We start from the raw sequence: 27,407 nt of genomic DNA, 5'->3' as shown, positions 1-27,407 counted from the left end.
CCCGGGGACAGGGAGGCTCCCTTCGGGCCTCTCGCAAGGCGGAGCAGAAGGAGTCCTGCTCCCCGGCCAGCCCCGGCCCTCGGGGGGGGCGGGGGGGGCGCGGACGCTCCGGTGCCGGGCACGGCCGCTTGGCGGAAAAATTCACCAGTTTGTGTCCGTTTTGCAGGAAACCTGTGTAAGGCCGTGGGTCAGAGGAAAGCTCTGCCTCTGAAAGGCCGCAGCGGCCCTGCTCTTTCACCTGGGAGACAATAAAATCCCTCCACTCTGCGTCTGAATCACCCGGAAAGTTCTGCAGTAAAGGCAGGAAAACCCGAACCTCTCGCCCTCGTCATTTCTGAAATAAGGGGCGCGGGAGGGGGGGACGGGAGTTGAAAATCCTCGGCGGTGCTTTTGGAGGTCCTCCTCGCAGCAAAACGCAGGAGGAGCGGCTGGTTTCCAGGGCGCGGGTGATCTGGGCATTGCTCAGAAATGGGGCGCCGTGAGAGCGCGGGGGTTTCCCATCCTCGCAGTCGCTCCGTGGCTTCTGTCACCCTGAAGCGCTTGGCCCCGGCTGCCCAGGAAACTTGGGAAAGAGGAGTTTTGGGACGTGGCAGCGGAACGTTACTGAGGTGCGGTGTTGCAAGACTCGTTCCTCCGGCCGTGTGGTGGCAGCCCGGCCGTTGCAACTGGCGGTTGGTTCGGAGCAGCACCGGGTGGTGCCCGTCCCACGGCTGGCGCCGCCGGTCAGATGTTGCTGATGGTTTCCTGCCCCTTTGGGAACGGCACGTCCTGCGCCCGGCGCTGCTGCCGGGGTCACAGTTAGTTCAGGAAACGGAGAAGGGGTTTTTCTTCGCCGAGTTACATCAACCAGCCAAGAACTTTAGCAACGTAGAGGTTTTCATGCTCGCTTTCCCAGGCGAGTGCAGCTGTGCCAGGAAAAGGCACGCGGCAGCGGAGCGAGCGAAGCGGTGCCGGCGCGGACGTGCAGTGTGGCCACGTCCCGGGGGAGCCGCCTCGTGCCGTTCCTGGTGCCGACCCACGCACGGGGACGCACCTCGTCCCCGGCCCCCGCAGGAGTCCCCGCGGGGAGCGCCTCGCCTCGACGGGCGCCTGAGCAGCACGCGGCCCCGCGCGAAGGGCTCGGTGCCGCCCCGCGCTCGCCCGCAGCCCGCTCAGGCCGCGGTGCAGCCTCGGGCCACGGCGAGCTGCCCCGACCTGCCTCCCCGTTCCGACCCGCTCCGCTCCTGCGCTGTCCTGGCAGCCGGGGTTACTTGGCCGCTCCGTCGGGGGTAGCACCGAACTGGTCGTGCCTGGTTCTGACCGGGGAGGATTTCCCCGGCGCCGGGTGAATTCCCCGCGTGGTGAGAACGAGACCGTCCCTGCCCCGCCGGCGCGGGAGGCAGTAAAGCCCCGAAGCCCCCGCGCCGCCTCGTCGTGAGCGCAGGGAAGGCGCCGGCGGCCCCCGTGCGTGAGCCGAGCCGGGGGGGACACGCGGGCTGGGGACCCCGAGCGAAGGAACCTGCTGCCGTGACCTTTCGCCGAGCGAGTTCCCCTGCGAAAAGCACCTCACGCTGACCTCACCGCCGCGTGGCGAGCGGCTGCGTTTCCCCCCCTGCGTCATATTTTTTTTTTTTTCTTTTCTTCTAATTAAACCGAAACCCGCCTGCCGCCGCCCGTCCTTCCCGGCGCTTCTGGCGTCCGCTTTCCCTCCGAGCGGGCACCGTGGGATGGCCATGGCGCTCTGCACGCAGGTAAGCGAGCGCCCAGTGCCATCCAACATGGCCAAAGGGGCCTTAAAAAAATTCCTCGGGGGGCCGGGGGCTTCTGGCCCGGCCTGGCTCTGCTGGGTGAGGGGGGGGGGCCAGGGCAGGAGGGGTGGCTGTCCCCGCAGGGTGGGACCCCGGGGTGGGGGGGGTCAGGGTGCCCCCAGGCCGAGCACCGCTGTAACTCCGGGTCCCCCAGCAGCAGGCGCGGGGGGTGGACGAAGGGGTCCCGGGGGGGCTGGGCCCGTTCCCAGCGGGGGTGGCCTGAGGCAGGGATACGGTGGGGGGAGAGGTGACAGCGGCTGGGGGTGACGGGGGGGTGACTGTGCGAGGGGGTGACACGGGGGATGCGGTGCTGTGTGGAGGGGTGCTGAGGGGAGGTGATGCTGTGGGGGGGGTGATGCTGTGGGGGGGTGCCTGGGGCTGACGGGGGGGGGGGGGGGGGGGGGCCGGGGTGTGGCGGTGACGTCGGAGGCCGCTGGCCCCGCCCCAGGCGGGCCCGTCGCGAGGCGGGGCCGTTGCTAGGCGCCGGCGCGGCCGGGGAGGGGGGGGCGTGGCCCGGTGCGAGCGGGCCCGGCGGGGGCGGGGCGTGCTACACGTGTCCGGTGGGCGGGGTCTGGGGGCGCTTCCGGTGCGGGGCGCGGACGGAGGCGGCCGGTGAGTGCGGCGCTGGCCCCCCCCCCCCCCCCCCTTCCCGCGGTACCGGGCCGGTGCGGGACGGACGAGGGGCGGCGGGGCAGGGGGCCGCGGCCGGTCAGGGCCGGCGGGGCGGGGCGAGCCGGGCCGCGGAGGTGGCGGAGGCGGAGGAGGCGGGCGGGCTCGGGCCCTGCCCCTGCCCCGTGCGGCGGCGCCCCGGGCCTCGCTCCGCCTTGAGCCCGGCCCGGCCGCGGCCCCTCCTCGCGGCGTGCAGGCCGGGGCGCACCGGAGGGGAGCAGCCTCCCGCCAGCGTTGGGGCGGGCGAGCGGGGCGGCGGGCTCGGCTCCCGCGGAGCGCGGGCAGCCCCGTCCTCGCCCGCGGGTCACGGTGGTGCAGGGAGGCTCCGCCACCGCTTCGCAGCCTGGGAGCCGTTCCTCCCCGTAAGGGCGGGGGCCGGCGACGGCGGGGTCTCCGCTAGCGGGGGCTGCCGGAGCCCTGAGAGAGCCGGTCCAGCTCCGCGCCCTGCCCGGAGCGGGCGGCTGGGGCAGGCGGTGCCGGGCCTCCCGCCAGCCTCACGTTGTCCCTTGTGATCCCCGGGCATCCTAGGAGGTGCGTGTGTCCGGGACCGTCACAACGGCTGGGCGAGGAACAGGCAGTCGTGATGCAACTAAAAAAACTAAATTTGCATTAAAAGACCTGGTTAAATACATGTAGCATATAGCAATAACGGCGCTCGGTCCAGCTGCACACCGGAGCCCGCCGGCACAGCTCCTGCCGGGGCGGCAGAGGCCCCCGGAGCAGCCGGGGTGGCAGGGCTGCGGCACGCTCCCGTGGGGGACTCGGCTGTGGAAAGGGATCTTCGTTAACGCCATCCTCGTTGTCCCTGTTCTGGGACTGCTTTATCGTTGTGCTGGGATCGCTTTATCGGCTTTAACAACTCCTGGAACAGGCAAAAGTTGGATGTTACCCGAAACTTAAAAGGTGTGGGGAGCTGCGGGAGCCTCGCTGCTTCCTCGGCTGCGCTGATTTGAAGGAAGAACCTGGATGTGCTACCTGACGCGTTTGAGACGGCTGTGGGATGTTGTCGCAGGGCGTGCAGGCGGGAGGTGCATCTTTAGATCATCATAAGTGGTCAAAACATGCATTTTATTTCTTTTCCTCCTTTCTGATTTGTTTGAGCCTCTCACATCTTCGTTTTCCAGCCCTCTGGAGAGCCCTGTATGCCTGCCTGGGCATTGCCGGTAAATCTGGGCTCTGCTGTATGCACGGCTGGCTCTGGGCAGAATTACGGTCCTTTTTGACAACGGACAGATGTGAAAACAAGCAGTGGTAGGCTGTGGCTACCTCACTCGGTGCCTGCAGGTGCCTAAATAAATCACTGAGGTGATTTATTTACATTCCTGATCAGCTTTAGGATGGTTTTTTACCTTGTTTTGAGCCAGAAGCCTTGATTTATCTGAATAGGCTGCATTTCAGTAAACTTGGACGGGGATTTTAGTGAGGTCTGTCCACCCTGTCTCTGTGTTCTGGATTTAATTCTAAAATTAACTGTAAAGTTTCTTTCCATATTTTTCACTAGGTGGAGGCAGGCTTGTGGTTTACATCGGTGTGTTTACCTCTGGTGTTAGGTTTTGGGTGCCAGTGTAATATGCTGTGAGTAATGCAGTTTATGTGAAAAATTACCACCATCCAGTTATAATAAACAGGGAAAATATTTTTATTTTCAGGCTCTGGAGATACACCCAGAATTTTTTGTTCACATGGCAGCAGCAAACTCTACTCCACCTGGCTCTTTGGATCTAAACCAGCCTGGATTTGCAAAGGAGATCCTGGGAACTAAACTGGAGGTCAAATACCTCTGCTCCGATTGCAAGAATATATTAAGGAGGCCGTTTCAAGCTCAGTGTGGACATCGCTACTGTTCCTATTGTCTGAAGAAGATTATAAGGTAACTTTTGTGCCTTCAGTCTGAAGACAAAATGCTTGAAAAGGCATTTTCAAGCAAAAAAGGAGAGAAAAGTCTCATTTTCAGGGCCTTCTCAACAAGGGAGCTGTGTTTAATTGTTGAGGTTCAGCATCAGGTCTTCTTTAAGGGAATGTGTAATCTCTGACTTGCTTTTATTGGGCCGGGGCTTGCTTCAAAGTTCCCTTCTCCAGAATCTCCTGGATTGTTTTTGCCGTTCAGGTGGCAATCCAGGGGATCACCTTCAGTCTTTCTCACAGCTACTGAAGGAACTTGCTCCTAACAGTCATCGTATGGTTGTCATGCCAGAATGTGAGAAATTCAAGCACATGCTGGCTTCCAGAAAAGTTTCCTCGTGTTCTGTCTCACTCTTGCCTTTAAGTGAGGGAAGTTGAATAGAGGGGTTAATCGGGAGAAGAAAAAAAACTAGCATCAGAATTGGGCATCAAAAATACACATGAGCAAAAGCTCAATGTGGTGTTTTAAAAATAAGACAATGCTTTCATTTTATGAAGTTATCAGAAATTGCTTTATTGTTAAATCATAAATTGGTCTCTCTTTGTTGTGTTTGATGATTATTTTCCTGTCTGATAGTGCTGGACCTCAAAAGTGTGCCAGCTGTATTCAGGAAGGAATATACGAAGAAGGAATTTCTATTTTGGAAACAAGCTCGGTAGGTAAAAATGCGTTTTAAAAAATAAAGAAGCTCACTGATGTCATCAATATCACTTGCAGTTTTTGTTTAAAACACAAGTTCTGAGAATCCCTTATTCCTAGGAAACGTTTTCTTCAGTAGTGGGAGTTATGATTAATGTGGTGGACTCCCCGGCTTCTAAAATCCAGGTCACGTTAATATAGCGGTGGCCTACTTAAATGCTGTAATAACGATTTGTTTGCCATTAGCACACCTCTGAGGATGTGATGTGGCAACTGGCCTGGGAGGAGCCTTAATAAAGTCTTAATAAAGAATTAAGAAACTGGAGTAAAACTGCAACCCCTCAGTAATTTTTGTGGTTTGCTTGTTTTTGCCATTTTAGGCTTTCCCAGACAACGCAGCTCGTCGGGAGGTGGAAAGTCTGCCTGCTGTCTGTATTAACAGTGGCTGCACTTGGAAGGGGACTATTAAAGAATACGAGGTAAAGATCAAAGCAAGGCTTTCGATCTCTGCGTCCTTTTTCTTTCCTCTGTGTTTGGGGAAGGCTCAGGTGGTTTTGCTTGTCCGCTGACACTGGCAGTGGTGGTGGGAGCTTTCATCTCCCTGGGCTTCACTGTAAGCTGGAGAGATTTCTTGACTGAGCTAGGTTTGTGTGCCCTGCTGAGGGCGTACGCTGAACTGAAACAATTTCAGATTTGCTTGGGATCGCAGGCACCAAGCACGTCCCTTCCGTGGTGGGAACCACCCGCTCTTATCTCCAACTCCTTTCCGCTATAAAAGAACAGCAAACTGTCAAGAAACTGTGCTGTCCCATGAGATTGTTGCGAAGTTCTCTGTGTTATGTGAACCTAAAACCTGCTTCATACCCATGAGCTTGGGGAATGCGGCCTGGCCACGATCCTGTTTCCAGCCAGCTGCCCCCATAGCTACCAGTGCCGTGGGACTGGGTGTTATTCACTGGCTGGCCACCCGTCGCTCTGAGCTGTTCTGGGCCGTGAGCCTGCTGAACAGGATGGTTTTTCCAGCCCTGCTCTTCTCGAGGATCCCACCAGCTCTTTAATCCAGGCCTTCTTTTTCTGGCCCCGGGCATTTGGTCCTTAGCATGTATACGGCTAACGTGCCTCATGAGAAGTGTGTTCTCGCTGAGGATGGCAGTGGGCCACATCCTTCCCTGTGCTTTCCAACAAGTCAGCTCTGTTGTGGCAATCTGCATCGTTAAAATGCATTGGCAGTAGTAAATGTATATTCACCTGTGAAGCTTTTGGTGCTCTTGAAGGGCAGTTTTCTCATCCCTCTTGGAATGGAAGAACCACTGCGTAGGGGGCCTGAGATAAGAGGAATAAATTTTATTTCCCTCTAACGCTCGGTAAAGATTGTAGCCCTGCGATTCATGGAGCTTTGGTAGTGACTGAGATGCGTGTCAGGAAAAGGTGTAGCCTTGGCCTGTCTGGGGTAACATTTGGATTCTCTTTGCAACGCCGCTGCAAGGCGACAGGCAGAACCAAGAGCTGTGGATCATGCCTGAGTTTTCTGCCTAGCTTGCTGAGCCTGTTAACAGGGAGATGCTTCTGCGCCTCTGCTTCCTTGTCCTGCTCTCTAGAACCTTCCACTTCTTTATGCTAAAAGTTCGGTCCAAAAGATGAGGGGATGTAGGGTGCTAAATGGTTCTCCTGCTGTGAAACCCTCATTCATAGATCTGTAAGTGACTCATGGTGTGGATGTATGGCTGAATAAATGTCAAGTTAAAAGCTTAACACTGATGCAGCAGAGAGAGTTTGGGAGTTGCATTTCGGGGTACAGTGTGTTGTACTGAGGTTCCAGGTTCAAGCTGTGCTCTTGGTGCCTGCAGATTGTTTCACTCACGCTTTAATTTCTGCTGGTGACCAGTGACTAGGAGTCCGATGCCTGCTGCAGTGTTCAAAATGGTGATTGTAGTAAGTGAGCTCATCTCCATTAGACTGAACCAAATTGTATTTGTCAGCAGCTTTCAATGCTATTGATTGTGCTGTGACTGATGAGCTCTTCTGAATGTTTTCTCCTGGGTTTAAAAAAAAAATCTTAAAGAGTTCCTGCAGAGCTCAACAAAAATCATCAGCTGCCAAAGGTCCTCCCTGTGTGGTCTTACAAGTGTCTTACAACGCAGGCTTGCGTCCAGCCAGAACTTGTACTAGAAGTTCAAAAGGGCAACTAGCTGTCCTGGGATAAGTCTGTCTGCTTGCAAGGCTGCGGGTGTGTGTGATGCTCCGGGATCTTACGCACAGCTGCTTAAGAGCGTCTGAATGGATAAGGCTGTGCCTTTTTTTTTACTCTCCACCTAATCTTCAAAAGGTCCTGTTAGGTGTTTTGCTAAAACAGACTATGTTTTGTAGAGGTGCGGCTCCGGAGTGCTCGGGCTGCAGGTCTGCAGCGCTGATCTTGACTGTCATGGTTTCTGTTAGTCTTGGGGCTGTCTGGCACGATGAAAGGGGAGCGGGGATTTCGAGCAGTGCTAGTTGGTTTTCTCGGGATTGAGCTTGCCTCTCCTGCCTACAGCGGGTGGCATTCAGCCTAATGGGGTCAACGTTATTTTGTGCGCTCTCGGGAAGAGCCAAATCTGTCCTGGGAACTGGTGGGAGGAGGCGAGGTCTGGCTTGTGTTATCTTTCCTCCCAGCTGTCTGCCAAAGAGCTGTGGCATTTAATCAGGCCTGGCTGTCCTCATGCAGTTGAGCTTAGGAGGCGGTATGTGTGGCTGAGGAGGGCTGATGAGAGGAGGCGTCAAACGACCGTGTTAGCCCAGAGTCTCTCTTGGTACCGTGGACTAACGTTAAACCCTGCCTTACAGCTAGGCTTGTTAGTTTAGTGCCGCAAAGTAGCGTTTGCCTCATGCAGTACGGTTGCATCTGTAGCCAGCAATGTGTGTAACGTCCTGCAGCAGCTCAGCGCTCCCACTATGGAAAGTCCCTTGCTGCGCTATTTCCGACAGGACATGGAAAGTCCCTAAGAGCAAATTCATTGTTTGCTAATTTAAAAATCGTATGTTCGTACTGAGAGAGACTGACTTGGCTGCTGTCCACTTACAAATGAAGAGATACTGTCACTTCTGGTTTGCTAATCTTATTAGGGCATGAACAAGGAAAAAAATGTTCTGCAGCTGAAAAGCTCTAGCTCTTCAACTTCAAAAAAATTAATAAAACTGATTTCAGTTTTGCTTTCTGTTCAGGCAGACCAAAGTTCAGGTCTCAAAGGGACATACAAAACTGAAAGAGGGCAGTCTGCTTGGACATGACTTGCACTTCTGCTTAAAGCTGTGCGAAGCATATGAAATATTTAAGTGCTTAGCACATGTCTGGGTTTATAAATGCATTTTTCAGACTTTGTAAATATTGTAAATATTTAGTGGCATTTGGATAAAGCAGTTTGTGGTGGGGCTGGAGGGTTTTTCCTTTTAATCAGTAACCTCTTTTCATGTATAGGTTTCCTGATGAGTCTGCCTGAACGTACATACAGAAAAGCAGGCTGTGGGCAGGAGCCTTTAGATTCAGGTGGAAAGTCTGAGGAGGGTTGCAGAAACTAAAACTAGCCTGCTAGACCAAAAGGAATCACCAAGGAAACATGCTCTGCGATACCCAGGTAGAGGGAGTTTGTGGTTCCTCGGCACTGGAGTGGTTCTTTTCTTGCCTTGTAGTACCTCCAATTGCCAACGTCTCTCTTCTGTTTTATCAACATATCTTCAGTTCTCGTATACCTTTTATTTATGCTTTTCATACTGCCAGTTCCCTTTCTTTACCCCCCATTGGGATTGGGATGGGAGGAGGGGGCTGCAGAGGGGTGTTCACGTGGTCAGCCGTGGCATTTCCACTTGTTACCCAGACAGAGGTTCACCTCAGGAGATACAGAATTATTTGAGACATAGGGAAATGGAATTGTCTAAGTTTTGGAAGGAGAACTAAGTTTTAAGCTTAATCCTGACTGTCGTGGTTTAACCCCAGCCGGCAGGCACCACGCAGCCGCTCGCTCGCTCGCTCCCCCCACCCAGTGGGATGGGGGAGAGAATCGAAGAAAAGCAAAACTCATGGGCTGAGATAAAGACAGTTTAATAGGACAGAAAGGAAGGAAAATAATGATTATGATAATAATTATAATAAAATGACAATAATAATACTAAAAGAATTAGAATATACAAAACAAGTGATGTATAATGCAATTGCTCACCACTCGCCAACCGACACCCAGGTAGTTCCCGAGCAGCGATCCGCCCCTCCCAGCCAGCTCCCCCCAGTTTATATACTGGGCATGACGTCATATGGTATGGAATATCCCTTTGGCCAGTTTGGGTCAGCTGTCCTGGCTGTGTCCCCTCCCAGCTTCTTGTGCCCCTCCAGCCTTCTTGCTGGCTGGGCATGAGAAGCTGAAAAATCCTTGACTTAGTATAAACACTACTTAGCAACAGCTAAAAACATCAGCGTGTTATCAACATTATTCTCATACTAAGTCCGAAACATAACACTATACCAGCTACTAGGAAGAAGATTAACTCTTATCCCAGCTGAAGCCAGGACACTGACAGCAATATTTAAACTAAGTTGGGAGGGAGGGTTTCTAGGAAAACAGATGAGCTCAGCAAATGAGGATAGGTGACTGTCATCTGTGGTGCTAAGCTATCCTAATCCAAACTGGAGGGGATGTGTTTTCCTTGTAGTCAGTTGTCACCATGGTTTTGAAGAGTTCACTTTAATTGAAGCCTGGAAGGCCATGGAAGATGCAAAACTCAGAACTTAAGTGATATTACTCCAAAGCTGGTGGTGTTGGAGAGTATGTCCACATGCCCTTCTGGGCTACGTGGCTACGAGGACAAAGTAACTGGGCAGTCCCTTCTTGCCCAGTGTTCCTGCTGGGAGATGCTGGAGAAGCCCTGCTACACCTCGTGTAGAGAAAACCGTCCCTCTTCAAAAATGCTGCTGGGGCCCCTGAGCCAGGGCATCCTCCTGCTTCGTGATGCTTCACTGTTTCATGCCCTCCTTCCCAGCTGCATCCCAGGAATGCCCCGATAATTTTTGGTGGTGATTTTCAGCTTAGGCTGAAAACTTCATCTTCAGGCTTTTGCACATTGCTTAGAACAGAGCTGCTGGTCTTTGAAGCTGCTTCACCTGGCTCCTGTTGCCTCCGAAGTGTACTTCTGAGGGTTTTATAGCAGTGTTGTCTGCATGGGATACAGCATTTTAAGCGCTGTGGCAAGCACACTTGGTGATGCTACGGCAGAGCGACCAGCCTTCCTTTTAAAATCCAGTACAGCATTTATTGTCTTTTTCTGAAGGTTTTGGCTCCAAGTTACGGTGTGGTGTTGAAGTGCAGTTTGCAGCTAGCTCCAGCCTGGTCCACAGTTTGCCCCAGGACCAGATCACTTTCTTGTGGGAGGATCCCTGACTTGCACATGCAGGTGACCAAAGGGACCTCCTCCTTTGGAAAAAGGGATCTGACACACCTTTACTTTCCAGAGCTGGAGCTGAGGTCCCCAAACAAAACCCGGCCTCCATTACAGTCCCCGAAGTAGAGTTTATATAGCTGGCTGCCCAGACACGAGGCAGTTTCCCGTCCAAGCCCGTGGTGGGAGGTAAGCCACGGGGAGTGCTGGAGAGCGCGCGTGGGAGGGGGTTGGAAAGCCCCGGCTGTAGAGGGTCTGCTCTTAGCTTCTAAAAACAGCTCAGCCTTCTTGTGGTGGCCCACCTAATTAACAGTTTTGGCATCTGCCCCTTGGAAAACAAAAAGCTCTAAGTTGTGAGCCTTGAAGCTGAGGTGAGTGCTGTGTGTCCCTTCTAAGCCACGATGAAACCCCTCAGCGTGAACACAGCTTTGGGGGTTGGGGGGCACCACTTCACGCCCAGGGAGGTGTTCCTTGGGCTCCAGGTGCCTGGCAGGAGCCAAAGCCACGATCACACACACACACCTTTGGGCACTTCCAACTCTTCGGACAGCCTAGAGAAGTCAGGTTTGAAATCAAGCCACAGGCTCGACTACGCCTGTCCCGGTTGTAATATTTGTCTCATCTCACCTTTTCTGGGTGCCAGTGGTGTTCTCAGCCTCATGCTGTAACAGCACTTCTGTTCATGTCCCGCATCTCCGCGCTCCCTGCGAGGCAAAGACCTTGCCCCTGCCCACGATCTGCAGCTCGCAGAGCTTGGCCGGTATCAACAGCACCCTTTCTAATGTGAAGGTCAGGCAGACCACTGAGGGGCTTCATCCTGAGGCTGTCCCTTTTGATCGGAGTGGTTAAGGTGAAGCTTTGCGTGCTGGTGAAAGTACTGCTAGAAAGGAGGGAGATCTCTTCAGGGGTGTTGCCCTGGGACCCGGTCGGCATGGGCAGTGCTTTCATTGTGCTTAGAGCACAGCCGTCAGCACTGCAGCATCTCCTGCAGCTAACGACAGCGGTCGGCTGTCAGAAACAACTATCGGAGGTGAATTCAGATCACTGCTACGAACGTGCTGGCGCCTGGCATGGTTAGTGTGGTGGTATAACTGGAGCCCGCTCCCCAGTGGCAGGTTGCTCTTGAGCAGTGACCTCATCAGATGCGAACAGCACATCTTGGGCATTTTTCACGCGACCGGGACTGTAACTGTTAATTGTAGCCTGGAAGACCTGCGGAGTTATCTCTGATCAGACGCTGCCAATTGCTTTGAACCTCCCTTACGTGTCAATCAGCTGTTTACAGAGAGTCGGTGTAGTCCAACACTGTAATTTTTAATTTCCTTGGCAAGCAGATTTAGTCTTTTTGGTTTTGCAACGCAGCTGGCCACATCCGAGGTGGGGGGACAGTGGTGCGTGGGCTCCAGCTGGCTGTGGGGCCAGGTCAGGTTCAGACTCAGGCTTATCTAAAATGCTGTGAGGGTCCGGCCTCGCTCCATTTCAGACTAGAGTCTCCCTACGAAAATCATTCCTCTGGGATGACGGAGGGATTTGGAAAAAGCATCCTGGAGTGTCCCACCACCTCGTGCTCACGTAGTTCAAAGAAACCAGGGAAAGGCAGAGTCTGCTTTAGGAAATGCAGAAAACCTGCTGCTGCTTTCAAATGCTTCTCGTACCTTCAACCTTCTTCAAAACCTGCTCTTGCTTTCACATCTGTCTTCAAGGCATGAAACGCTGCCTTGATGTCCCTCTACCAATCAAACCCAAATCAAATGTCTGTCTAATCAGCCCTAAAAGCTGACAAACAAAACCGTCGAACGCTGAAAGCAAAAGTTCTTGTGCTGGTTTTGAAAAGAGGCATGAGCGAGGCCCCTGGGAACCCCGACTTCTCTTCTGCCAATTTTTGTCCTCAACTCAGATGGACACCGTGGTGTTGGACAGCAGAGTAAAGGCAGTGCTGGTTGCCCGTGCCATCGCTGCCATATGCATGCCCATCTAAAGCCACAGGCGGTTACTGATGGGAACTTAATCTTTGTTTTTGACACTTTCTTTGAGGTTTAGTTATTTGTGATGCCAAGTGAACTTGCTTGGATCTCTGTCACCAGCATGTCCCAGCAAAGGGAGCAGTTTGTGTCTGGCACCAGCCGATGTGACGGTGTCAGAAAGCTCCCGTTCCCGGTTGGCACTGTGAATTACAGACTGGGTTCCTGCTTTCCAGCCCTGTGTTGCTGGGCTCCATGCAGTAGCGCAAGGACCGTGTGTGTGGTCACCATGCGCAAGAACCATGTGCGTGTTCCCAGCTCACTTGTGCGGGGAAAGGTTCAAGCAGGCCTGGCTTAAAACCAGCCTTAGGACTCCCCTGACGAGGAGGAGACACAGCATGGAAGGGCGCGTTGACTTCAGAGGAGCAGGACATCCCGAAGTACCTGCGTTGCATGGCACATTCCCATCTCGGAGGCTCCAGAGCCCCGGGGGACCTGGCAGAGGTGCACGAAGCAACTCATGCTTCTTGGTGTAAGGGATTCAGGTTCTCTCAGAACCTAGGCATGCATCTCTTTTACGCTGGAGACCCATTTTCAGTGTTTTCTCTACAGTTCTGTGGGCCCACCCTTTTTCTTGCAGCCAGGCTGAGATGCTAAAGGAGCCGCACGCTGGACATGGCAGTGCTGGGGCTGGAGCCTGCCAAAGCCCTGACAGCACTCCGGTGCGCCCTGTGCCACTTCAGCTGGCTTTCTTCTGCCGTCCTGTTAATTTTCCTTCCTTTTCGTTGCTCCCTTCCTGCTGCCAAGCCTTTCAGCTTTGTTGATGCTTATGGTTGCTGTTGCCGTGCTTGGAGGGGACCAACGGCTTTCAGAGATTGATCTGCAGGAGACTGTTTGCAGAAGAGCTGCGGTGTGCAGCTCGCACCAAGCCTGTTCTGCTGCGCCTCGTCTCTCTGCCAACCTTCTACCCTTTGCTGTAACCTTCCTGCGGGGCTCTGGCAGAGGCATCTCGCGGCAGCTGTTTCCAAGGTTGCTTTTCTCAGCCGCCTGCCTTGCCTCTTAGCTGGAGCGTTGTGTCACCCTGATGGATTTCCCAACGCAGTTCCAAGCCCTCCATAAAAATGAACTTGCGTTGATATGGCAGGTTATGAGCAGGGCAGCTGGGGAGCAGGTGCACCTCCTGCTCTGCCACCGCGATACGGGGATAATAATTGTCAGCAGTAGCCTCTTCCATAGTTCAAGTCAAGTTTAGTGAAGCCTTGAGAGGCGAAACAGCAATCGGATTAAACTGCAGTTTTCTGTTTTGTCTTACTTATGCAGGCACAGCAGAGCAGCTCATCCTGGCATTCCTTAAGAAATCATCATTGGGATCAGCTGCTGTTATTAAAACCCACTTTTTCCTTGTGTGTGCCTGCGCTTTTGTGCATGGCCGCACTGAAATGTGCTGCCCTTGCTGTCGCAGAGCTGCTGCGAAGGGAGCTGCCCGTTCCTGCTGGTTGAGTGCTAGGGGCGTGAGGGGATGATCCCAGGAGTGCCCTGAGAGAAACCTCACCTGCAAATACCACAAAATTGCTTTTCTACTTTCCTGATATTGAGGTAGGGGAGTTACGGTGTGCGCACAGGCAGCTCCGTTCGCCGGCAGGCCTACGGGCAAGGGGAGGAGGGCTGAACACCTCCGTTGCAGCCCGTTGGCACTGCTCCGGAGAGGAGCACAGGTAGGTGCTGGAGGACCGAGCAGCCGCAGTGGTAAGCCACGAGTGCCTACGCCCTGAGCGAGTGCTCGTAGGCTGCCCTGGTCCTTCTGAAGGTGGCGGTGGTGTCTGATTTTCTAGTCTCTCAGGTGGGCTCCCAGAGAATTGCCTGTTCTGACGGTGGCATGTGATGTACAGGCTGCCGCTGGGTTGTCTCGCTGTTTATTTTTAGGGAGCAAAATTGATGTGCGGATCAATCGGCGGTTTTGGTTTTAATTGAGTGGGAAGAGCAAGGTGTTGCTGTGCAGGCTGTTAACTCTGCCCGGTTTGATTTTCTTACTCCTGCTGTTGGATGCTGCAGGCCGGTCTGTGCCTCGGTTTACAGCTGGTGGGTGAGAAGTCAACGCTGAGGTAGCCGGAGGGTAGCCCTGAAGGTCTGAGCCAGACCGTCGTCTTCCAGCTCCGCTTTAATTCTTCTATTGCTGTCCCCTCTCTCGGACCCCCATCTGACTTGATTTCCACGAGAGGTTCACTCTGGGAGAGTGACTCCGCTCTCGCCTAGCCCCCGTTCACAGTGATGGCTTTCCAAAGCTGCCTCAAATGTTCACAGCAAATGCCTGAATGTCAGAAATGCTTGTCCCTGCTGCAGAAGCTCACAGATGTGGGTTTGGGAAAGGTGTAAACAGAAGGATTGCCCCATTCCTGGGGGAGTGCAGCGCGGCAGATCAGGCTTGAATGCCACCCCCTGCTCTTCGCCTTCTGGGTGGGGTGGATTTCTTCCAGCAGCGATACCATCCGTCTCTGTTTAGACACCTGCATAGAGGGGGAAGGAACAGGGGATTCCAGAAGAGCCCGAAACTGTTTATACAAAAATGTTTGTCTAGAGGTTTGGATCTGTGCTGGTTAAAGCTAATGCTTCTGGGTGTCTTAAACAATTTACATATGGACCAGTTGCACTTTCAGCTTAGCTGTGCGGGGCTGGTTTCCCTTCTCGTGCTGCAAGCTGGGCACGCTTCGCAGGGCTGCCTGCGTCTTGGGTGTTATATCGCGTGTAGTGTGGAGTCGGGATGGAAGATAAATGCTGGGAGGTGGGGAGTGCAGAGGGGGTGATAGTTTCACACCTAGCACATTGGCATGGGAGAACATAAGTTTTAAATACTCCCTTTTTAAATAGTTGTCTCTACAGTGAAGTTTTCTTCCTTCAGCCAGACCGTCTGTTCTTATGCCAGCGTTTTGTGGGTCGTGGGGAAGATGCTATCTGGTGTTTCTAGAACATGAGAGCAGTAGGTGGGTAGAAGAAAGGGTTCAGCCCCTCTGAGCGGGCGGGATGAAGGAAGGCGCTCTGCCTCCTCCGCCTCCTCTGCAGGCAGCGGTGTCCGTGCAGGCAGCACTGTCCAGCCGAACTGCGCAGGCCGGCCGGTCACTCTTCCAGGGACAGTGCAGTGAGGCTTTGAGTCTGATTACTCATTTGAAGTATAAAAAGGAGAGAGTAACTAAGAAGCCAAAGCTGAGCCACTAATAGGTTTCACTTTCCAGTTTCTGATGTGGTAACAGTATTTAAGTTTGTGCATGTTTCACCCCCCAAGACAGTAACTTGTTTTAATAAAGAATAAATGTGACCAAGTTTTCAAAGCATCTGGTTTCAGATGACTGCTTTATAAATGCTTCTGTTTTTTTTTTTTTTTTTCCTGTTACTACCATGGCAGGATACTTCAGCGCACTTATCTTTTAATCTGAATTTTGAACTGCATATTCATGGCGTTTACAATGCCTTGTTTCAACTGGTTGGTGTGCAAAGAGAAGGTTTAAGCAGTGTGGAAATGACACAGAAAGCAGAGGCACATTCTAGCGTTCCCAATTTAGCCGGTATCGCTGGCCCTGGTATCTGCTGAGGACAGAGTATCACATTGCCCTGATCATTTGTTCAGCTCCTCTGGCCGCCAAACAGACTGTGCGTGCTCTTGCTGCAGGGGTGGGTGCTTGTGTGCAGGGGCTATTACATGAAACAGTTTTAAAATATTTTTCTTGCTGGTTGAAAAGTGGTTTTCTGATTTGAATGTGAAGATACTATCAGACAGCTCAGCCCAGCGTGTGATGAGTAGGCTACGGGTTCATACTTCAGCTGACTGATAACCATTACAGGAGAAAAATTATACAAATTATCTTGCTGAGATAGTGGCTTACTTCACGCAACCTGCCTGAACGTGTGTTTTCCTGGCAGAGCCATAAATGGAGCTTCTTGTTGATCATCTTGTCCATTAAAGCAATAATTAGATTTTCTTTTTTAAATTATTATAGCAGCTTTAAAAGCAAGGCTGAAGCTGCATAGGCACCCAGAATTGTGGTAGCCTGGAGATTGCACAAATGAGTCAGCATGCCGAATTATCAGCATGACCAAGATTTGAGTATAGGTTGGTAGAATACAGCGCTCTTCTGTAATAAAGTATAAAACTACCCCTGTTGAATTGTACTCATCATATAACTTCATTGGAGCTTTTATTTAAAGGATCAAATATTCTCCTGTCGATTCTTTTACAGGCTCACGACGAAGTCTGTCCTGAATTCCCACTGACTTGCGAAGGCTGTGGGAAGAAGATTCCAAGGGAGAAGGTATCCGTCCGACTGTCGGTGAACCATGTGCCGCGGTGGTGTTTGGCGTCCTGATGGGCTGACGCCGGCGTTCTCAGAGCAGGGAGGAAAACCGAGACCGTTAGAAAGTGGAGTGGGGAAACCAATTAAGTGGCAGCCGTTAGTACAGATGTGACCTTTCCATAAGGCTCAAAATACTGGTCGGGCGCGAGTGAACGTGACTCATCGGCACTTGTAGTTTTGCGTTAGTGCTGCCGCCGCCGCTTCCCTTTGAGCGGTGTGTTTGCCATGATTGGGTGCGGAGCCTCCATGGGAAAAACACGCTCGTGGGTTTAAAGGGTACTTATGTCCTATGCAAAGCACCTCTATCAACCACTGCTGCAATTATGGAAAGGGAGCCCATCTCCAGCTAAATTAATTTATTTCTCATTAATCATGTAATGGAATCCATGTCTATAGGGTCACCGTGCTGCTGGCTCGTGGGGCAAGGCTCAAAAGTCTGAAAATCAAAGTTTGGGAAACATCTTCAAAAAGCACGTTCATCTGAAAGTGTCCTGCCTGCCACGGGCAAATATTTTCAGTAGCACTGTTGCAAAAGGCCCTTGTAGCAGGGCGGGGGGGGACAGAAGCATCAAAAAGACGAGCAAAGAGTTCTTCTAAATGGGCAGTGTAATGAAGGACTTCGTGCTGGGTCTTGGGTTACAGATCTGCTTGTCTGCAGGCTGAAGCTGGAGCCCAGCAGAGACTAGGCTTGTAGGATTCCCATCAGTGATCTATCCTTTGTTTAAATATTAACTCCCTCTTTTATCTCTTTCCAAACTTCTGTTGATTAGCTGCAGCCGTTGTAACTCTGAGTAACCTGACTCACTAAGCAAGCCAGATGGATCTAGAAGCTTGTAAAAAAGTGGTTTAAAAAACAGTTTTAATCGACATCTGTTGTAGCAGATGTAGGTGTTAAATGTGGAATATGGTTGTTGTTCAGAACAGACCACTGATATCTGATGATGAGAGGTGTATCAAAAACACGATGATAATGTGCCAGTGCTTGTCAGCATTAATCATGCACTGTGTGGGAACCCAAACGAGTCATCTTGGCGGCTGGGGGGTTAGTGGCACTTCTCTGTAGAAATATCCACCGTTGGCCTCAGTTCTTCACGGCAGCTGCCAGACAAGAGGTGGCCAAGGTGCGGCATCCTTCGGCACCCCAGCGAGGGGATGCTGGGCCCAGCAGAGCATCTTCCCTTGCACAGAGGGACCGGCAGTAATTGCTATAAACACTCAGGCAGGACCACTGGGAAGCTTGTTGTTCTCAGATTTATAAAGTTTAGCTGGAAGTAAAAATACCGAGCTGTGGCACGTCCCGACAAGGGTTACATGAAGTCCACAAAATGAAACGGCTCTCTGTTTCATAGGGTTGTTCCTTATGCTTCCCCTTCCTCTGCCCTCAGCGAAGCTTGTTGCTCAGCATCCATAACAGGTACCTGTGCTGGCTGCCTTTTCTTTCTTGTGTATGCAGGTGAGAAGTGAGACCTCCTAACTGTCAAGAGAAAGAGAAATAAAATTTCCTTGCAGGTGTCAGTGCTGTATTTATATTACAGTGAAAGTAATACCTAATGGTAGGCAGTGTCCAGGTTTAACCATGCACTTTGGCAGCTAGTGATGAGCGATGGCTTGGCCGTTCTTGAGATCGTCTTCAGTTTCCTAGACGTCAGCGAGATGGAAAGGGAGCTGCTGGGGACACATAAGATCTAACATTGCCTGCCTTCCTTTCTAGTTTCGGGACCATGTGAAGACTTGTGGCAGATCTAAAGTGCCTTGCAGATTTGAGGTTGTTGGATGTGCTGAGGTGGTAAGGGCTCGTCTGTTGATGTTTATCTTGGGACTTGTTTTCAGTTCCAGTGTTAGAGTTAACCTGCAAACTGCTGTCGCCCAAACTGTTACAGATGTTTGCGTTCAGACATTTGAACAGAGTGGTTCAAATTTGCAGAGGGAGCTTAACATCATCTGCTGTCCAGAGTTTGGGTATCCAGAGAATGAACTTAATGTGGAAGGAAACCTCCTCCTTCTTGAGGAACACCCTGAGTGCTTTGAGCCTCTGGTGGTTATGCTGCTTTCAGCTGTAAGCACAGAACTGGGGCCGGGCCATATTTCTCCACGTGACTTAGTTTTCCCAGCTCCTATAGGATCCTACAGGATCCTATAAATCCCTCCTTGGAGGGATTACGTGAGGCTTTGTCCTTTGGTGCTGTTAAGTACATCTGACAGAGCCCTTTTGGAAAGTAATGGAGGAAGACAGAGTAGAACAGTGTGTACAGCTGGGGAAACGTTAAGCATCCGTCACTGTATGTGATTTGCAGCATTTCTAAACTAAAACAAAAAAACCCACCCCCAAAACAGGTTTTTTAACTGTCTTTCTTTGGTTTTTCCCCTTTATAATTTAAAGCTAACGTTGTGACCTCAAGAGGAGGAATTTGTTCTGTGGATGGTGACAGCGTAGATTGAGCTTGCTGAATGGGGGATGTATTTCTCTTCATGTAGGTGGAAAATGAAAAGCTACTAGAACATGAAGCGAAGTGTTTGGTGGAGCATCTCTACATGCTACTGAGTTTTGTGGTCAGCCTCAAGGCTGGGTCTGGAGACCTAAAGGCCCTTCCTGCCCTTTCCTCATCACAAAACAACTCCCCACTACTGGCAGCAAACTCTCTGTGCTCGGAGTCAGAGCTCTCCAGGTCCCTGGAGCTCTTGGGAAGATGTGAGGCCCTTGAGAGGAAAACAGTGACCTTTGAGAACATTGTCTGCGTGCTCAACCGGGAGGTGGAAAGAGTGTCTCTAACAGCCGAAGCCTACAGTCGGCAACATCGACTAGACCAGGAGAAAATCGAAACACTGAGTAACAAGGTGTGTAACCACTGGCTTGGGCTTTCCAGCCCTCTGAGCAGAGACTTTTTTCAGTTTCCTTTCCATGTTATTAGCTAGCAAAGCTTCACCGCCCAGCCCTGAAACTCCACAAATCTGAAGGCAGAGCTAAAATATCGTTTGTGCCTGTGCCCAACCCTCAAAAGCTTCCTGGAAAAGACAGGAATTAAACTGACATGCATAAAGCATTCAGATCTCTTTTAGTAATCAAGTAATCAAGCAGACACCGAGATGTTGTTCCTAGGTCAAGTTTTCCAACGAGAGACAGAGCACCCAGAATTTCACTGGATCTCTCTGAATCCGTGGGACTGCTCACCTTCCAGAGCACCTGGATTCCAAAGCACACATCCTTTCAAAAAGGAGTGTAATCACTGATGCTGCACTACAGCGTTGTGCCAAGCGCGGTCTGGAGGTGTGAAGAAGCTGCCCCCACCAGTATGCTCCAGCACAGTCCCTGCCGAGCGCTGCCACTGTGTCTTGGCAGCCGAGAGTTGTGCAGTTTGCAGCGTACCTGTGCTCTTTCGGCAAGGGAGCTGCCAAAACTGGCATGACTCTACGTTAGCTAGCAGTGATTAACGCTCTGGAGACCTTGTTGGCTGGGTGTAGGTTCTTCTCTTTCTCAGTCTAGCTTTGTCACAATGCTGAGTTGTTGGGGTTTTTTCCCCCCCCGTCCTCACTTCTTGTGCTGCTAACGTAACGGAGCTGCTCGTTGGGAGGATTTTTCCATTTGCCGTGGGAAAGTTTCCAGCTCAAGCACTGAGTTGTACTGATGTATCTTCTCCAGAGTGACAGGGTTCAAAAAGAAGCTTCGGTGAATTGGCTTACAATGCTAAATTTCTCCCTCCCACGACCCCTGTCAATTCTGGAGAACATCTCTCGCTAAAGAGTCGTCCTGAAGGGGATGCTGGTGTCTGCTGGCTTTCTTGGGTCTCACAGCAGTACGTGTTTCTAACCAGGCTGCACCGTGTATCCCACTGAGCAGGTCCGGCAGCTGGAAAGGAGCATTGGGCTCAAAGATCTGGCCATGGCTGAGATGGAGGAAAAGATCCGCAACATGGAAGCTTCCACCTACGATGGTGTTTTCATCTGGAAGATAACAGAATTTGCCAGGAAGCGTCAGGAGGCGATAACAGGCCGCTCTCCTGCGATCTTCTCTCCAGGTTACTGCCCACAAATTTGCAAAATTGCAAAAGCCTTTTGCGTCTCAGCTGGGTGTGGGATTTGTAGCGATGTCCTTAGCAGGGGAGATGCTGGCCGTTCAGATGTACTTCTGTTCTGTCCCCCTTTCCCCATGGAGCCTGAACCACTTGGGGTTTTTTTAGCATTGGGCTAAATGAAACTGCTGCTGAAAGAGCTGCTTTTTTGATTGCAGAAGACCTTTTTAATTTCTCATAATGGAAAATGCAACCCTCTTAGCTCTGGAATAGCCCTGCATAACCCTTTAGTTAGAATTAAAATACTCAGAGACCATAAAACCAGCAATAAAATGGTTAAGGAAGGGAGGAAATATATATTAGACCCCCAGAAATATATTTTAGTGCCTAAAGCATGGTGATGCAAGAGACAATGTCTAAATAAAGCCCAAACCTAGGGAAGTGCTTGAATATCTGTTAGAGGAAGGGGCTCTCCTCGCAGAACTGCCCCGGCCCAGCACTGTTCCTCCTGTTCTTAAAAAAGAAAATCTCAGACAGTGAGCAGTAGGTTGTGATCTGGCTTGTTTGCTTATGAAAGCACTTCCCAGGCTTGCAGCTGTAAGATGAAACCGTCTCTTCACACAATTTCGTTGCTCGGTGGGGAGCTCACCTCGCAACAGAATGGTTGACGAGGGGAGTTTGTGTTTGCCTGAGCAGGAATCGCTTAGAGCTAAGTGTGCTGGAGAGCTTTTTCAAAATGCCCATAGCTGCATGCAAACCTAGAGCACGTACCTTATGCCTGCTTCCTGGTGCTGTGAAAAAGCAGACCGTGGCTGGGCCACAAAATAAAAGCAATTGAACTTTAAAAACTATTTTTAAATCAGTTTTCTGGATGAAGGCTGTTCAGAGTCCTTTTTCTCTTGAAAAACTGAAAGAAAAAAGGATTCCCCTTCTTGAGGGGAACTAAACTGCTGCTGAAATTGTGCGCATGCAATTAGCATTTCCTTTTAAAAGTCAATAGCAGCCGTGGAAAACCCCTGCTCTCCGTCCCCTTCGGGAAGGGCAGCACTTCCTTCCTGTTCCCAAAGCCAACAAATCTGCTTCAAATCTGTTTTGTTTGACTTAGAGAGGACCTTAATTCTTGCATCCTGTCCGTCTCCTGCGCCGTGCTCGAGAGCTACTTGACCTGAACATCTCCAGAGCCTGCCGTTTGGAGGGAGCTGCTGGACGGAGCTGACTCTTGTCCTCTGGCCACGGGCGTCCCGGCTCGCTGTGCCGCAGCTCGGGGGCTCCTCAGGCCTCTCCGTGGGCTGATGCCACCCGGGGTCCTCGCAGCGGGGTGGGATTTGTTTTTCTAGGTTGGAGAATCAAATCAGCTGGTGGAGGGATGTAAGCACCAGAGTCAGCCCAAGGGAGGGAAAGGGGTGAAACCTCTCCGAACGCGAGAGGCTTCGTACGTGCAGACGTTTGTTCGGGCGTGCTCTGAACGCACAGTTCCTCCCAGAACTGCAGCTCGGGGTTCCTGGTGCCCCCTCCTCCATGCTGCGTGCTGGCTGGTCTCCGTCCCGTGTCTGGCAGCGGTGGCAGGGCAGGAAAGGCAGGGCTCAGGGCTTTTATCAACTGGTTCATCAAAGGAAAAACTACTTTGCGGGCCACCAGACTGTGTTTTGTGTTGCTGGTTGGTCTCTGCAATCTGCTCATGAAAATCTGGTACGTGGCTGGAGGGATTGGAAGGTGAGGGCTGCCTCTGCCGAACGGCAGGACTGCTGCTGGAAAAGGCAGGACTTTTTTTTTTTTTTTTTTTTTTTTTTTTTTTTTTTATTTTAATCTTGCAAGTGCAAAGTACAAGGCCTTGTTTCGTACAGAATTCTATTTTGTTATTTAGATGAGAGATCCTCATTCCTGGTGCTGCTTTAGCTGAGAAAATTAGGCTGAGAAACAAATGTTTCTTGTGGAGGTGGGTTTTTTTTAATCTCAGAAAGTGAACTGAATAGACTAGTGCTGTTGAGTCTGGGAAGGAGACAGCTGAGAGGAGAGAGGTCTAGGTTGCGAATGGGATGAAAAAGGGAAATGAGTGTAATTGTTTTGCATTTAAACGTAAAGGCGAGGAAATACCAAATGAAATCAGCGTTAAAACAAAGAGAAGGAAGTAGAGTTACCACTCGCTCGCATGGTGAGGGCACGCGATTGCCACAGGATTTTGCAAAGGGCAAAATCATGAGAGTTCAAAAAGGCAAATCCGCACAAGAAAGGTTCCTCGGGGGCATGAACCGGGACTGAAGCGAAGCTCCTGCTGGAAAGCCACCCGCTGCTGGCTGGCAGATGCCGGGGGGCGGCTTGCCAGGCTCTTGCTTTGCCTCTGATGCGCTTTGCCTTTGCTCGGGCCGGTGGGAAGCAGGATGCCCGGTTCACTGCTTTGAGCTGGCGGCGTGGTGCACAAGGTGTTTAGCGCTCTGGCTGCCTGGTTCCTTTTCCTGGGTACTCCCACCGCTCTGGGGCCATCCTTCCTCCGGTTCCCTGCCTGGTTTGATGTTCACAGGGTTAGAGGAGTGCTGAGAAGCCCCGGGTGGGCAGTGGGGATGTGCTGCTTGGACTAGCAGAGGGTGGCATCTGCCCTGAAAGCCTTTGGGTGAAGCAGGTGGAGAGGGAGGACTAGAGGAAACAAGTTGGGGAGTGCCAGGAGGGAAGTGGTGACAAAGCCCTGGTCTCTTGCTCCTCGCCCTGTGGAAGTACACAGTATCTCTGCTATTGTTAGTCTGCCTGTTCATAAAAGTGCACTGAGTCCCACAGTAAAATGCCGGCTCTGATCTCCTGCCCCGTGCCCTGAGGCGGCTGAGCCTCGCCAGACCTGAGGCACGTAGCTCTGTGCCGCGGTGAGAGGGTGGTTTGCCGCAGGTCCCCTTCCGAGACGTATTTCTGTGGCCCCACGTGGGTCTGGTATCACAACACGGGCATTCCCAGAGTTGCTGGAGAAGGAGAGAGCCTGAGATCCCAGAGCCCGTACCCAGCCCTGCCCACGCCGTGCCGAGCGGCTGGGATCCTAACGGGAGACGGAAGCTCACTTGCTTGAGCCTCTGCCCCCATCAGAGGCTGAGGATGGTCTACCCCCGGTCAGAGGGTTTTTTGGGTGGTTTTGTTCCTGCACGTCAGCGTTATTGCCATGAACTGCAGCTCCTTCAGCAGTCATGTGCGGCACAACTGGTGGGTCTGCAGGGGGATGCAGTGGGAATCGCCCAGCTCCCGGGCAGAGCTCCAGCTTCGGGCTCTGCCCCGGGTGCTTGTGCCTGCGGTGGCGGGTGGGGAGAGCCCGAGGGGCTGGCGGGCGCCCTGCTCTGTGCCGCAGCGCTCTGCGTCTCGCCTAGACCAGGGGCTTGTGAATGCCTGACCTTGGGCTGGCTCCAGGCCAGTCTAAGATGGCATCTGACTGCTGCTTGTGCCTGGTGGCTTTCCAGACCATCTCCGTGGTGCAGGTATTTTAAGACCCAGACCTGGATTCTTCCAGGATCCAAACTTTAGAGTCCTCAGAGTTCAAAGGAACCTGCTGGTGCCAGGCTTTGCTGGGTTTGACGCTCACTGTGTCTGTTCTGCAACTCTTTGATAGCTTTCTACACCAGCAAGTATGGCTACAAGATGTGTCTGCGTGTTTACCTGAACGGGGACGGCACCGGGCGTGGGACCCATCTGTCCCTGTTCTTTGTGGTGATGAAAGGACCCAACGACGCGCTTCTGCGGTGGCCCTTCAACCAGAAGGTAGGTTTGGGACAAAGCCCGCCATGCCCCGCAATGTGCCTCTCTAGTTTTGCACCCACTTGAACTTCTAGACGCCGCTGGTCTGGCCTACTTAGCAAGCAGAAGAAGGAAGGACTTTGATATGTCGGCCGCCCTGGGGATTCCCCAGTCGTGCTGAAAGCACCGAGCGTGCTACAGGGCAGGGGCATGAAAGGGCAGGGGCTGCGGCAGGAGAGCAGCAGCGTGTTTGGAAAGCGAGCGGAGCCTCTGCATGAATTCGGGGCGAGGGAAGGTTGCCAGGGCCTCGGTACTCGGGGTGCAGCTGATGCTCACTCGGCGCCAGCTCAGATTGCCGTTCCTAGACGTTGCAGGTTTGCGAAACGCTTCAGGGCTGAGCGGGCGAAGTACTGATGCAGAGAGAGGGGCTGCCTTCTTTCGCAGGGAGACAGCGGCTCTGCAGCTTAACGAAATACGTGCTTGGGGTGTTGGTGTTGGGAGCGAACGCCACGCCGGCCAGTTGTAGATTTTCAGAGTCAGTCTGACAGCCCTGGGCTGCCACACAGAAGTTTCCAATGACAGGGCAGGATGTGGGAAGGTTTCTGCAGAATGTCACCGAGATGACGTTCTCTGCTGACCCTACTTGCAGGCATTTCTCAGATTTGTAGGCGTGAGATGTGGCTATGGTTGCATTGGCACTTGCACGTTTCACAGGCTTCAAGTGAGCCGGTCACCGGGCTGGGTTCCCACGTGCTTTTTATTCAGCTGCTCTCGTGTATTTTCACGTTTCCCCGCAGGTAACCCTGATGCTCCTGGATCAGAACAACCGGGAGCACATCATCGATGCCTTCCGACCCGACGTGACATCCTCCTCCTTCCAACGACCCATCACGGAAATGAACATTGCCAGCGGCTGCCCGCTGTTCTGCCCCGTCTCCGTGATGGAAGCCAAGAACTCCTACGTGCGTGATGACGCCATCTTTATTAAAGCCATCGTTGATCTCACGGGCCTCTAACCCTCCTCACCTCCGGGAGCAGTGAACGCAGAGCCAGCCCCGAGTGGGGCATCCCCCTCTTGTGCTGCACTTCAGGCAGGTCTCGGAGCGAGGAGGGGGCAAAAAGCGGAAGGGGAAAAGCCCTTCCCAAAAAGGGACCTTCACTCTGAGTGGAAACGAGGTGTCTGGTGGGAACCCTCTTCCCTGGCGTCAGAGAGACCTTCCCTGAGAAGAGGTTTGGGTGGACGTTCACGGTCTGCGAGTTACAAGAAGATCTCCTGCAGGGACTTGGGTGTCTGAACTGCCGCTCTCTGGGCTCCCAGTGGAAACCAGTGCAGCTCTTGCTCTGCCAGTTTAGTGCACATCCGCAGTGCTCTAGTAAAACAAGGGTGTGGCCTGCCCGAGCACCACCTCGCGTGGATGTTTGGCTCAGCCGTCTGGGATTTTCTTCAGAGATCTCCGTGTTCCTGGAAGTTTTGTGTGCTGCAGGGGTGCCGTTGCTCTGCGCTGCTGGCTGGTCTGCGCCTTGGTGGACGGGAAGGGTGTGTGGCAGATTCGGTGCAAGCCGGGCGAGAGAGGTGCGAACTGTTTTGCCGCTGTTTTGATGCCATCGGTGTCTTGAAAGAGGGGTGCTGAGCCAAGCTGCGGGGGAGCGGTGCCCCGAGCGGTACAGCCCTCGCTGTTTGATGGGTGGTTTGTGCTCTGAGCAGTGTGGTGGGAGCGCGGGATGGGGCAGGCAGTGCCCGCTGCCTGGGAGGGAGCGTGGGACAGCACCAGGGGTGCCCGTAGTGAAAGAGAAGTGAGTCTCCCCTGGAGGCTGCCTCTCCTGTCCCGGGAGAGGAGTGTGACGCAGGGCTCGGTGCAGGACGTCAGCCCCCTGAACCCTGAGAGCCCCAGGCAAGTTTTTAGCCAGACCCTGCCATTCTCTGCCTGCCCGCGCCTGAGCACCGGTGGGCAGGACGGTTGCAGTGCTGGAAGCTGTCTTTACTCACACGCAGATGCTGCTGAGCTGGCTTTCATCCCCGTCACGGGGCAGCTGCAGCAGCGCAGGCGCGCCAGCCTTCCCAGGGCCCTCTCCAGCTGCCGAGCACGTACGGCTGCGGCTCCGCTGCCGTCTGCGCCCGCGCTGCCGCCATCCATCTGCATGGGCACTCTCGCCTCCGCGGCTGTGGCACTGATGGACACGGCACATCTCTTGCCTGCCTGTGTGGTGGGCGGCTGCTGGCCAGCCCCTGCCCTCCCCGAGGGCCTGCCTTGCCCACCAGCGGCAGCTTTCCCCCGTCCTTCCATCGGCCCTGGGAACAGCGTGCTGCCGGTTCCCGGTCATTGCGCACTGGAGTGCGCTCTGCTCGGCCCCTTATTGAGCCTGCAGCCTCCTGGGTAGGACTTGGGGCGGCTGGAGGAGTCCCCGAGTGAAACTTGCTGTCCCCTTTCTGTCCCTGGGCTCCTGGCACTGCTCCCTTCTGGGCAGCAAGTGTGCAGCACCCACGAGAAGGTCTTTGTGGAGAAGAAACCGCTGCCATGTCCCTGTGTCGTGGCTGGCTGGTCCCTCTGGAGTTGTTTTGTTGTGGCCGTGAGTAACTCTGGACAGGCAGGCAGCCCGGCTGGACTCTCAAGGCTTTGCTGCCTTCTCTGCCTGTGCTTCCCGCACCCGTGTCAGCATCCGAAGGTGCCCCAGGAGAGGTTTTGTTGGTTCATGGGAGCTGGCTGCTGACCCCACCTTGCAATAATAGTCCAGGGCCCTGTCCAGCTCCCGTGCTGCTCCTCTGGCCGGGAGGGTGGGCAGCGAAAGCTGGAGAGTGGTCACCCTCTTCTTGCTCACTGAGGATCACCCTCAGCAGGGAGCAGCGGCTGCCGTTGGCAGGGCCAGGGGACGCGAGGCTGTGGTGGAGGAAGGCCCGAAGCCCCTCTCTGCCAGCAGCTCCCTGCCTGGCACCCAGCCCCGGCCTGATAGACGCAGAGCCCACCTTGCTAGTGGTCTGCTTCCACCTCTGCTGC

At 53.1% G+C, this 27,407-nt stretch overlaps 1 protein-coding gene across 1 annotated transcript; it reads left to right on the top strand.

The window, feature by feature from the left end:
* The first annotated feature begins 3,414 nt into the window (after positions 1 to 3,414).
* On the top strand, positions 3,415 to 27,407 carry TRAF2 (TNF receptor associated factor 2). Its single transcript, XM_050907962.1, has 10 exons — positions 3,415 to 3,484; positions 4,106 to 4,326; positions 4,936 to 5,014; positions 5,379 to 5,477; positions 16,589 to 16,660; positions 18,414 to 18,488; positions 19,178 to 19,537; positions 20,538 to 20,715; positions 24,290 to 24,438; positions 25,212 to 27,407. The coding sequence occupies exons 2-10, from the start codon at positions 4,139 to 4,141 to the stop codon at positions 25,428 to 25,430; spliced, it is 1,419 nt and encodes a 472-aa protein (XP_050763919.1). The 5' UTR covers positions 3,415 to 3,484; positions 4,106 to 4,138; the 3' UTR covers positions 25,431 to 27,407.

This window comes from Gymnogyps californianus, chromosome 18 (genome assembly GCF_018139145.2).
Source record: "Gymnogyps californianus isolate 813 chromosome 18, ASM1813914v2, whole genome shotgun sequence".
Lineage (NCBI taxonomy): Eukaryota > Metazoa > Chordata > Aves > Accipitriformes > Cathartidae > Gymnogyps > Gymnogyps californianus.
The sequence above is the reverse complement of the archived record's forward strand: the minus strand, read 5'-3'. Positions and strand labels throughout refer to the sequence as shown.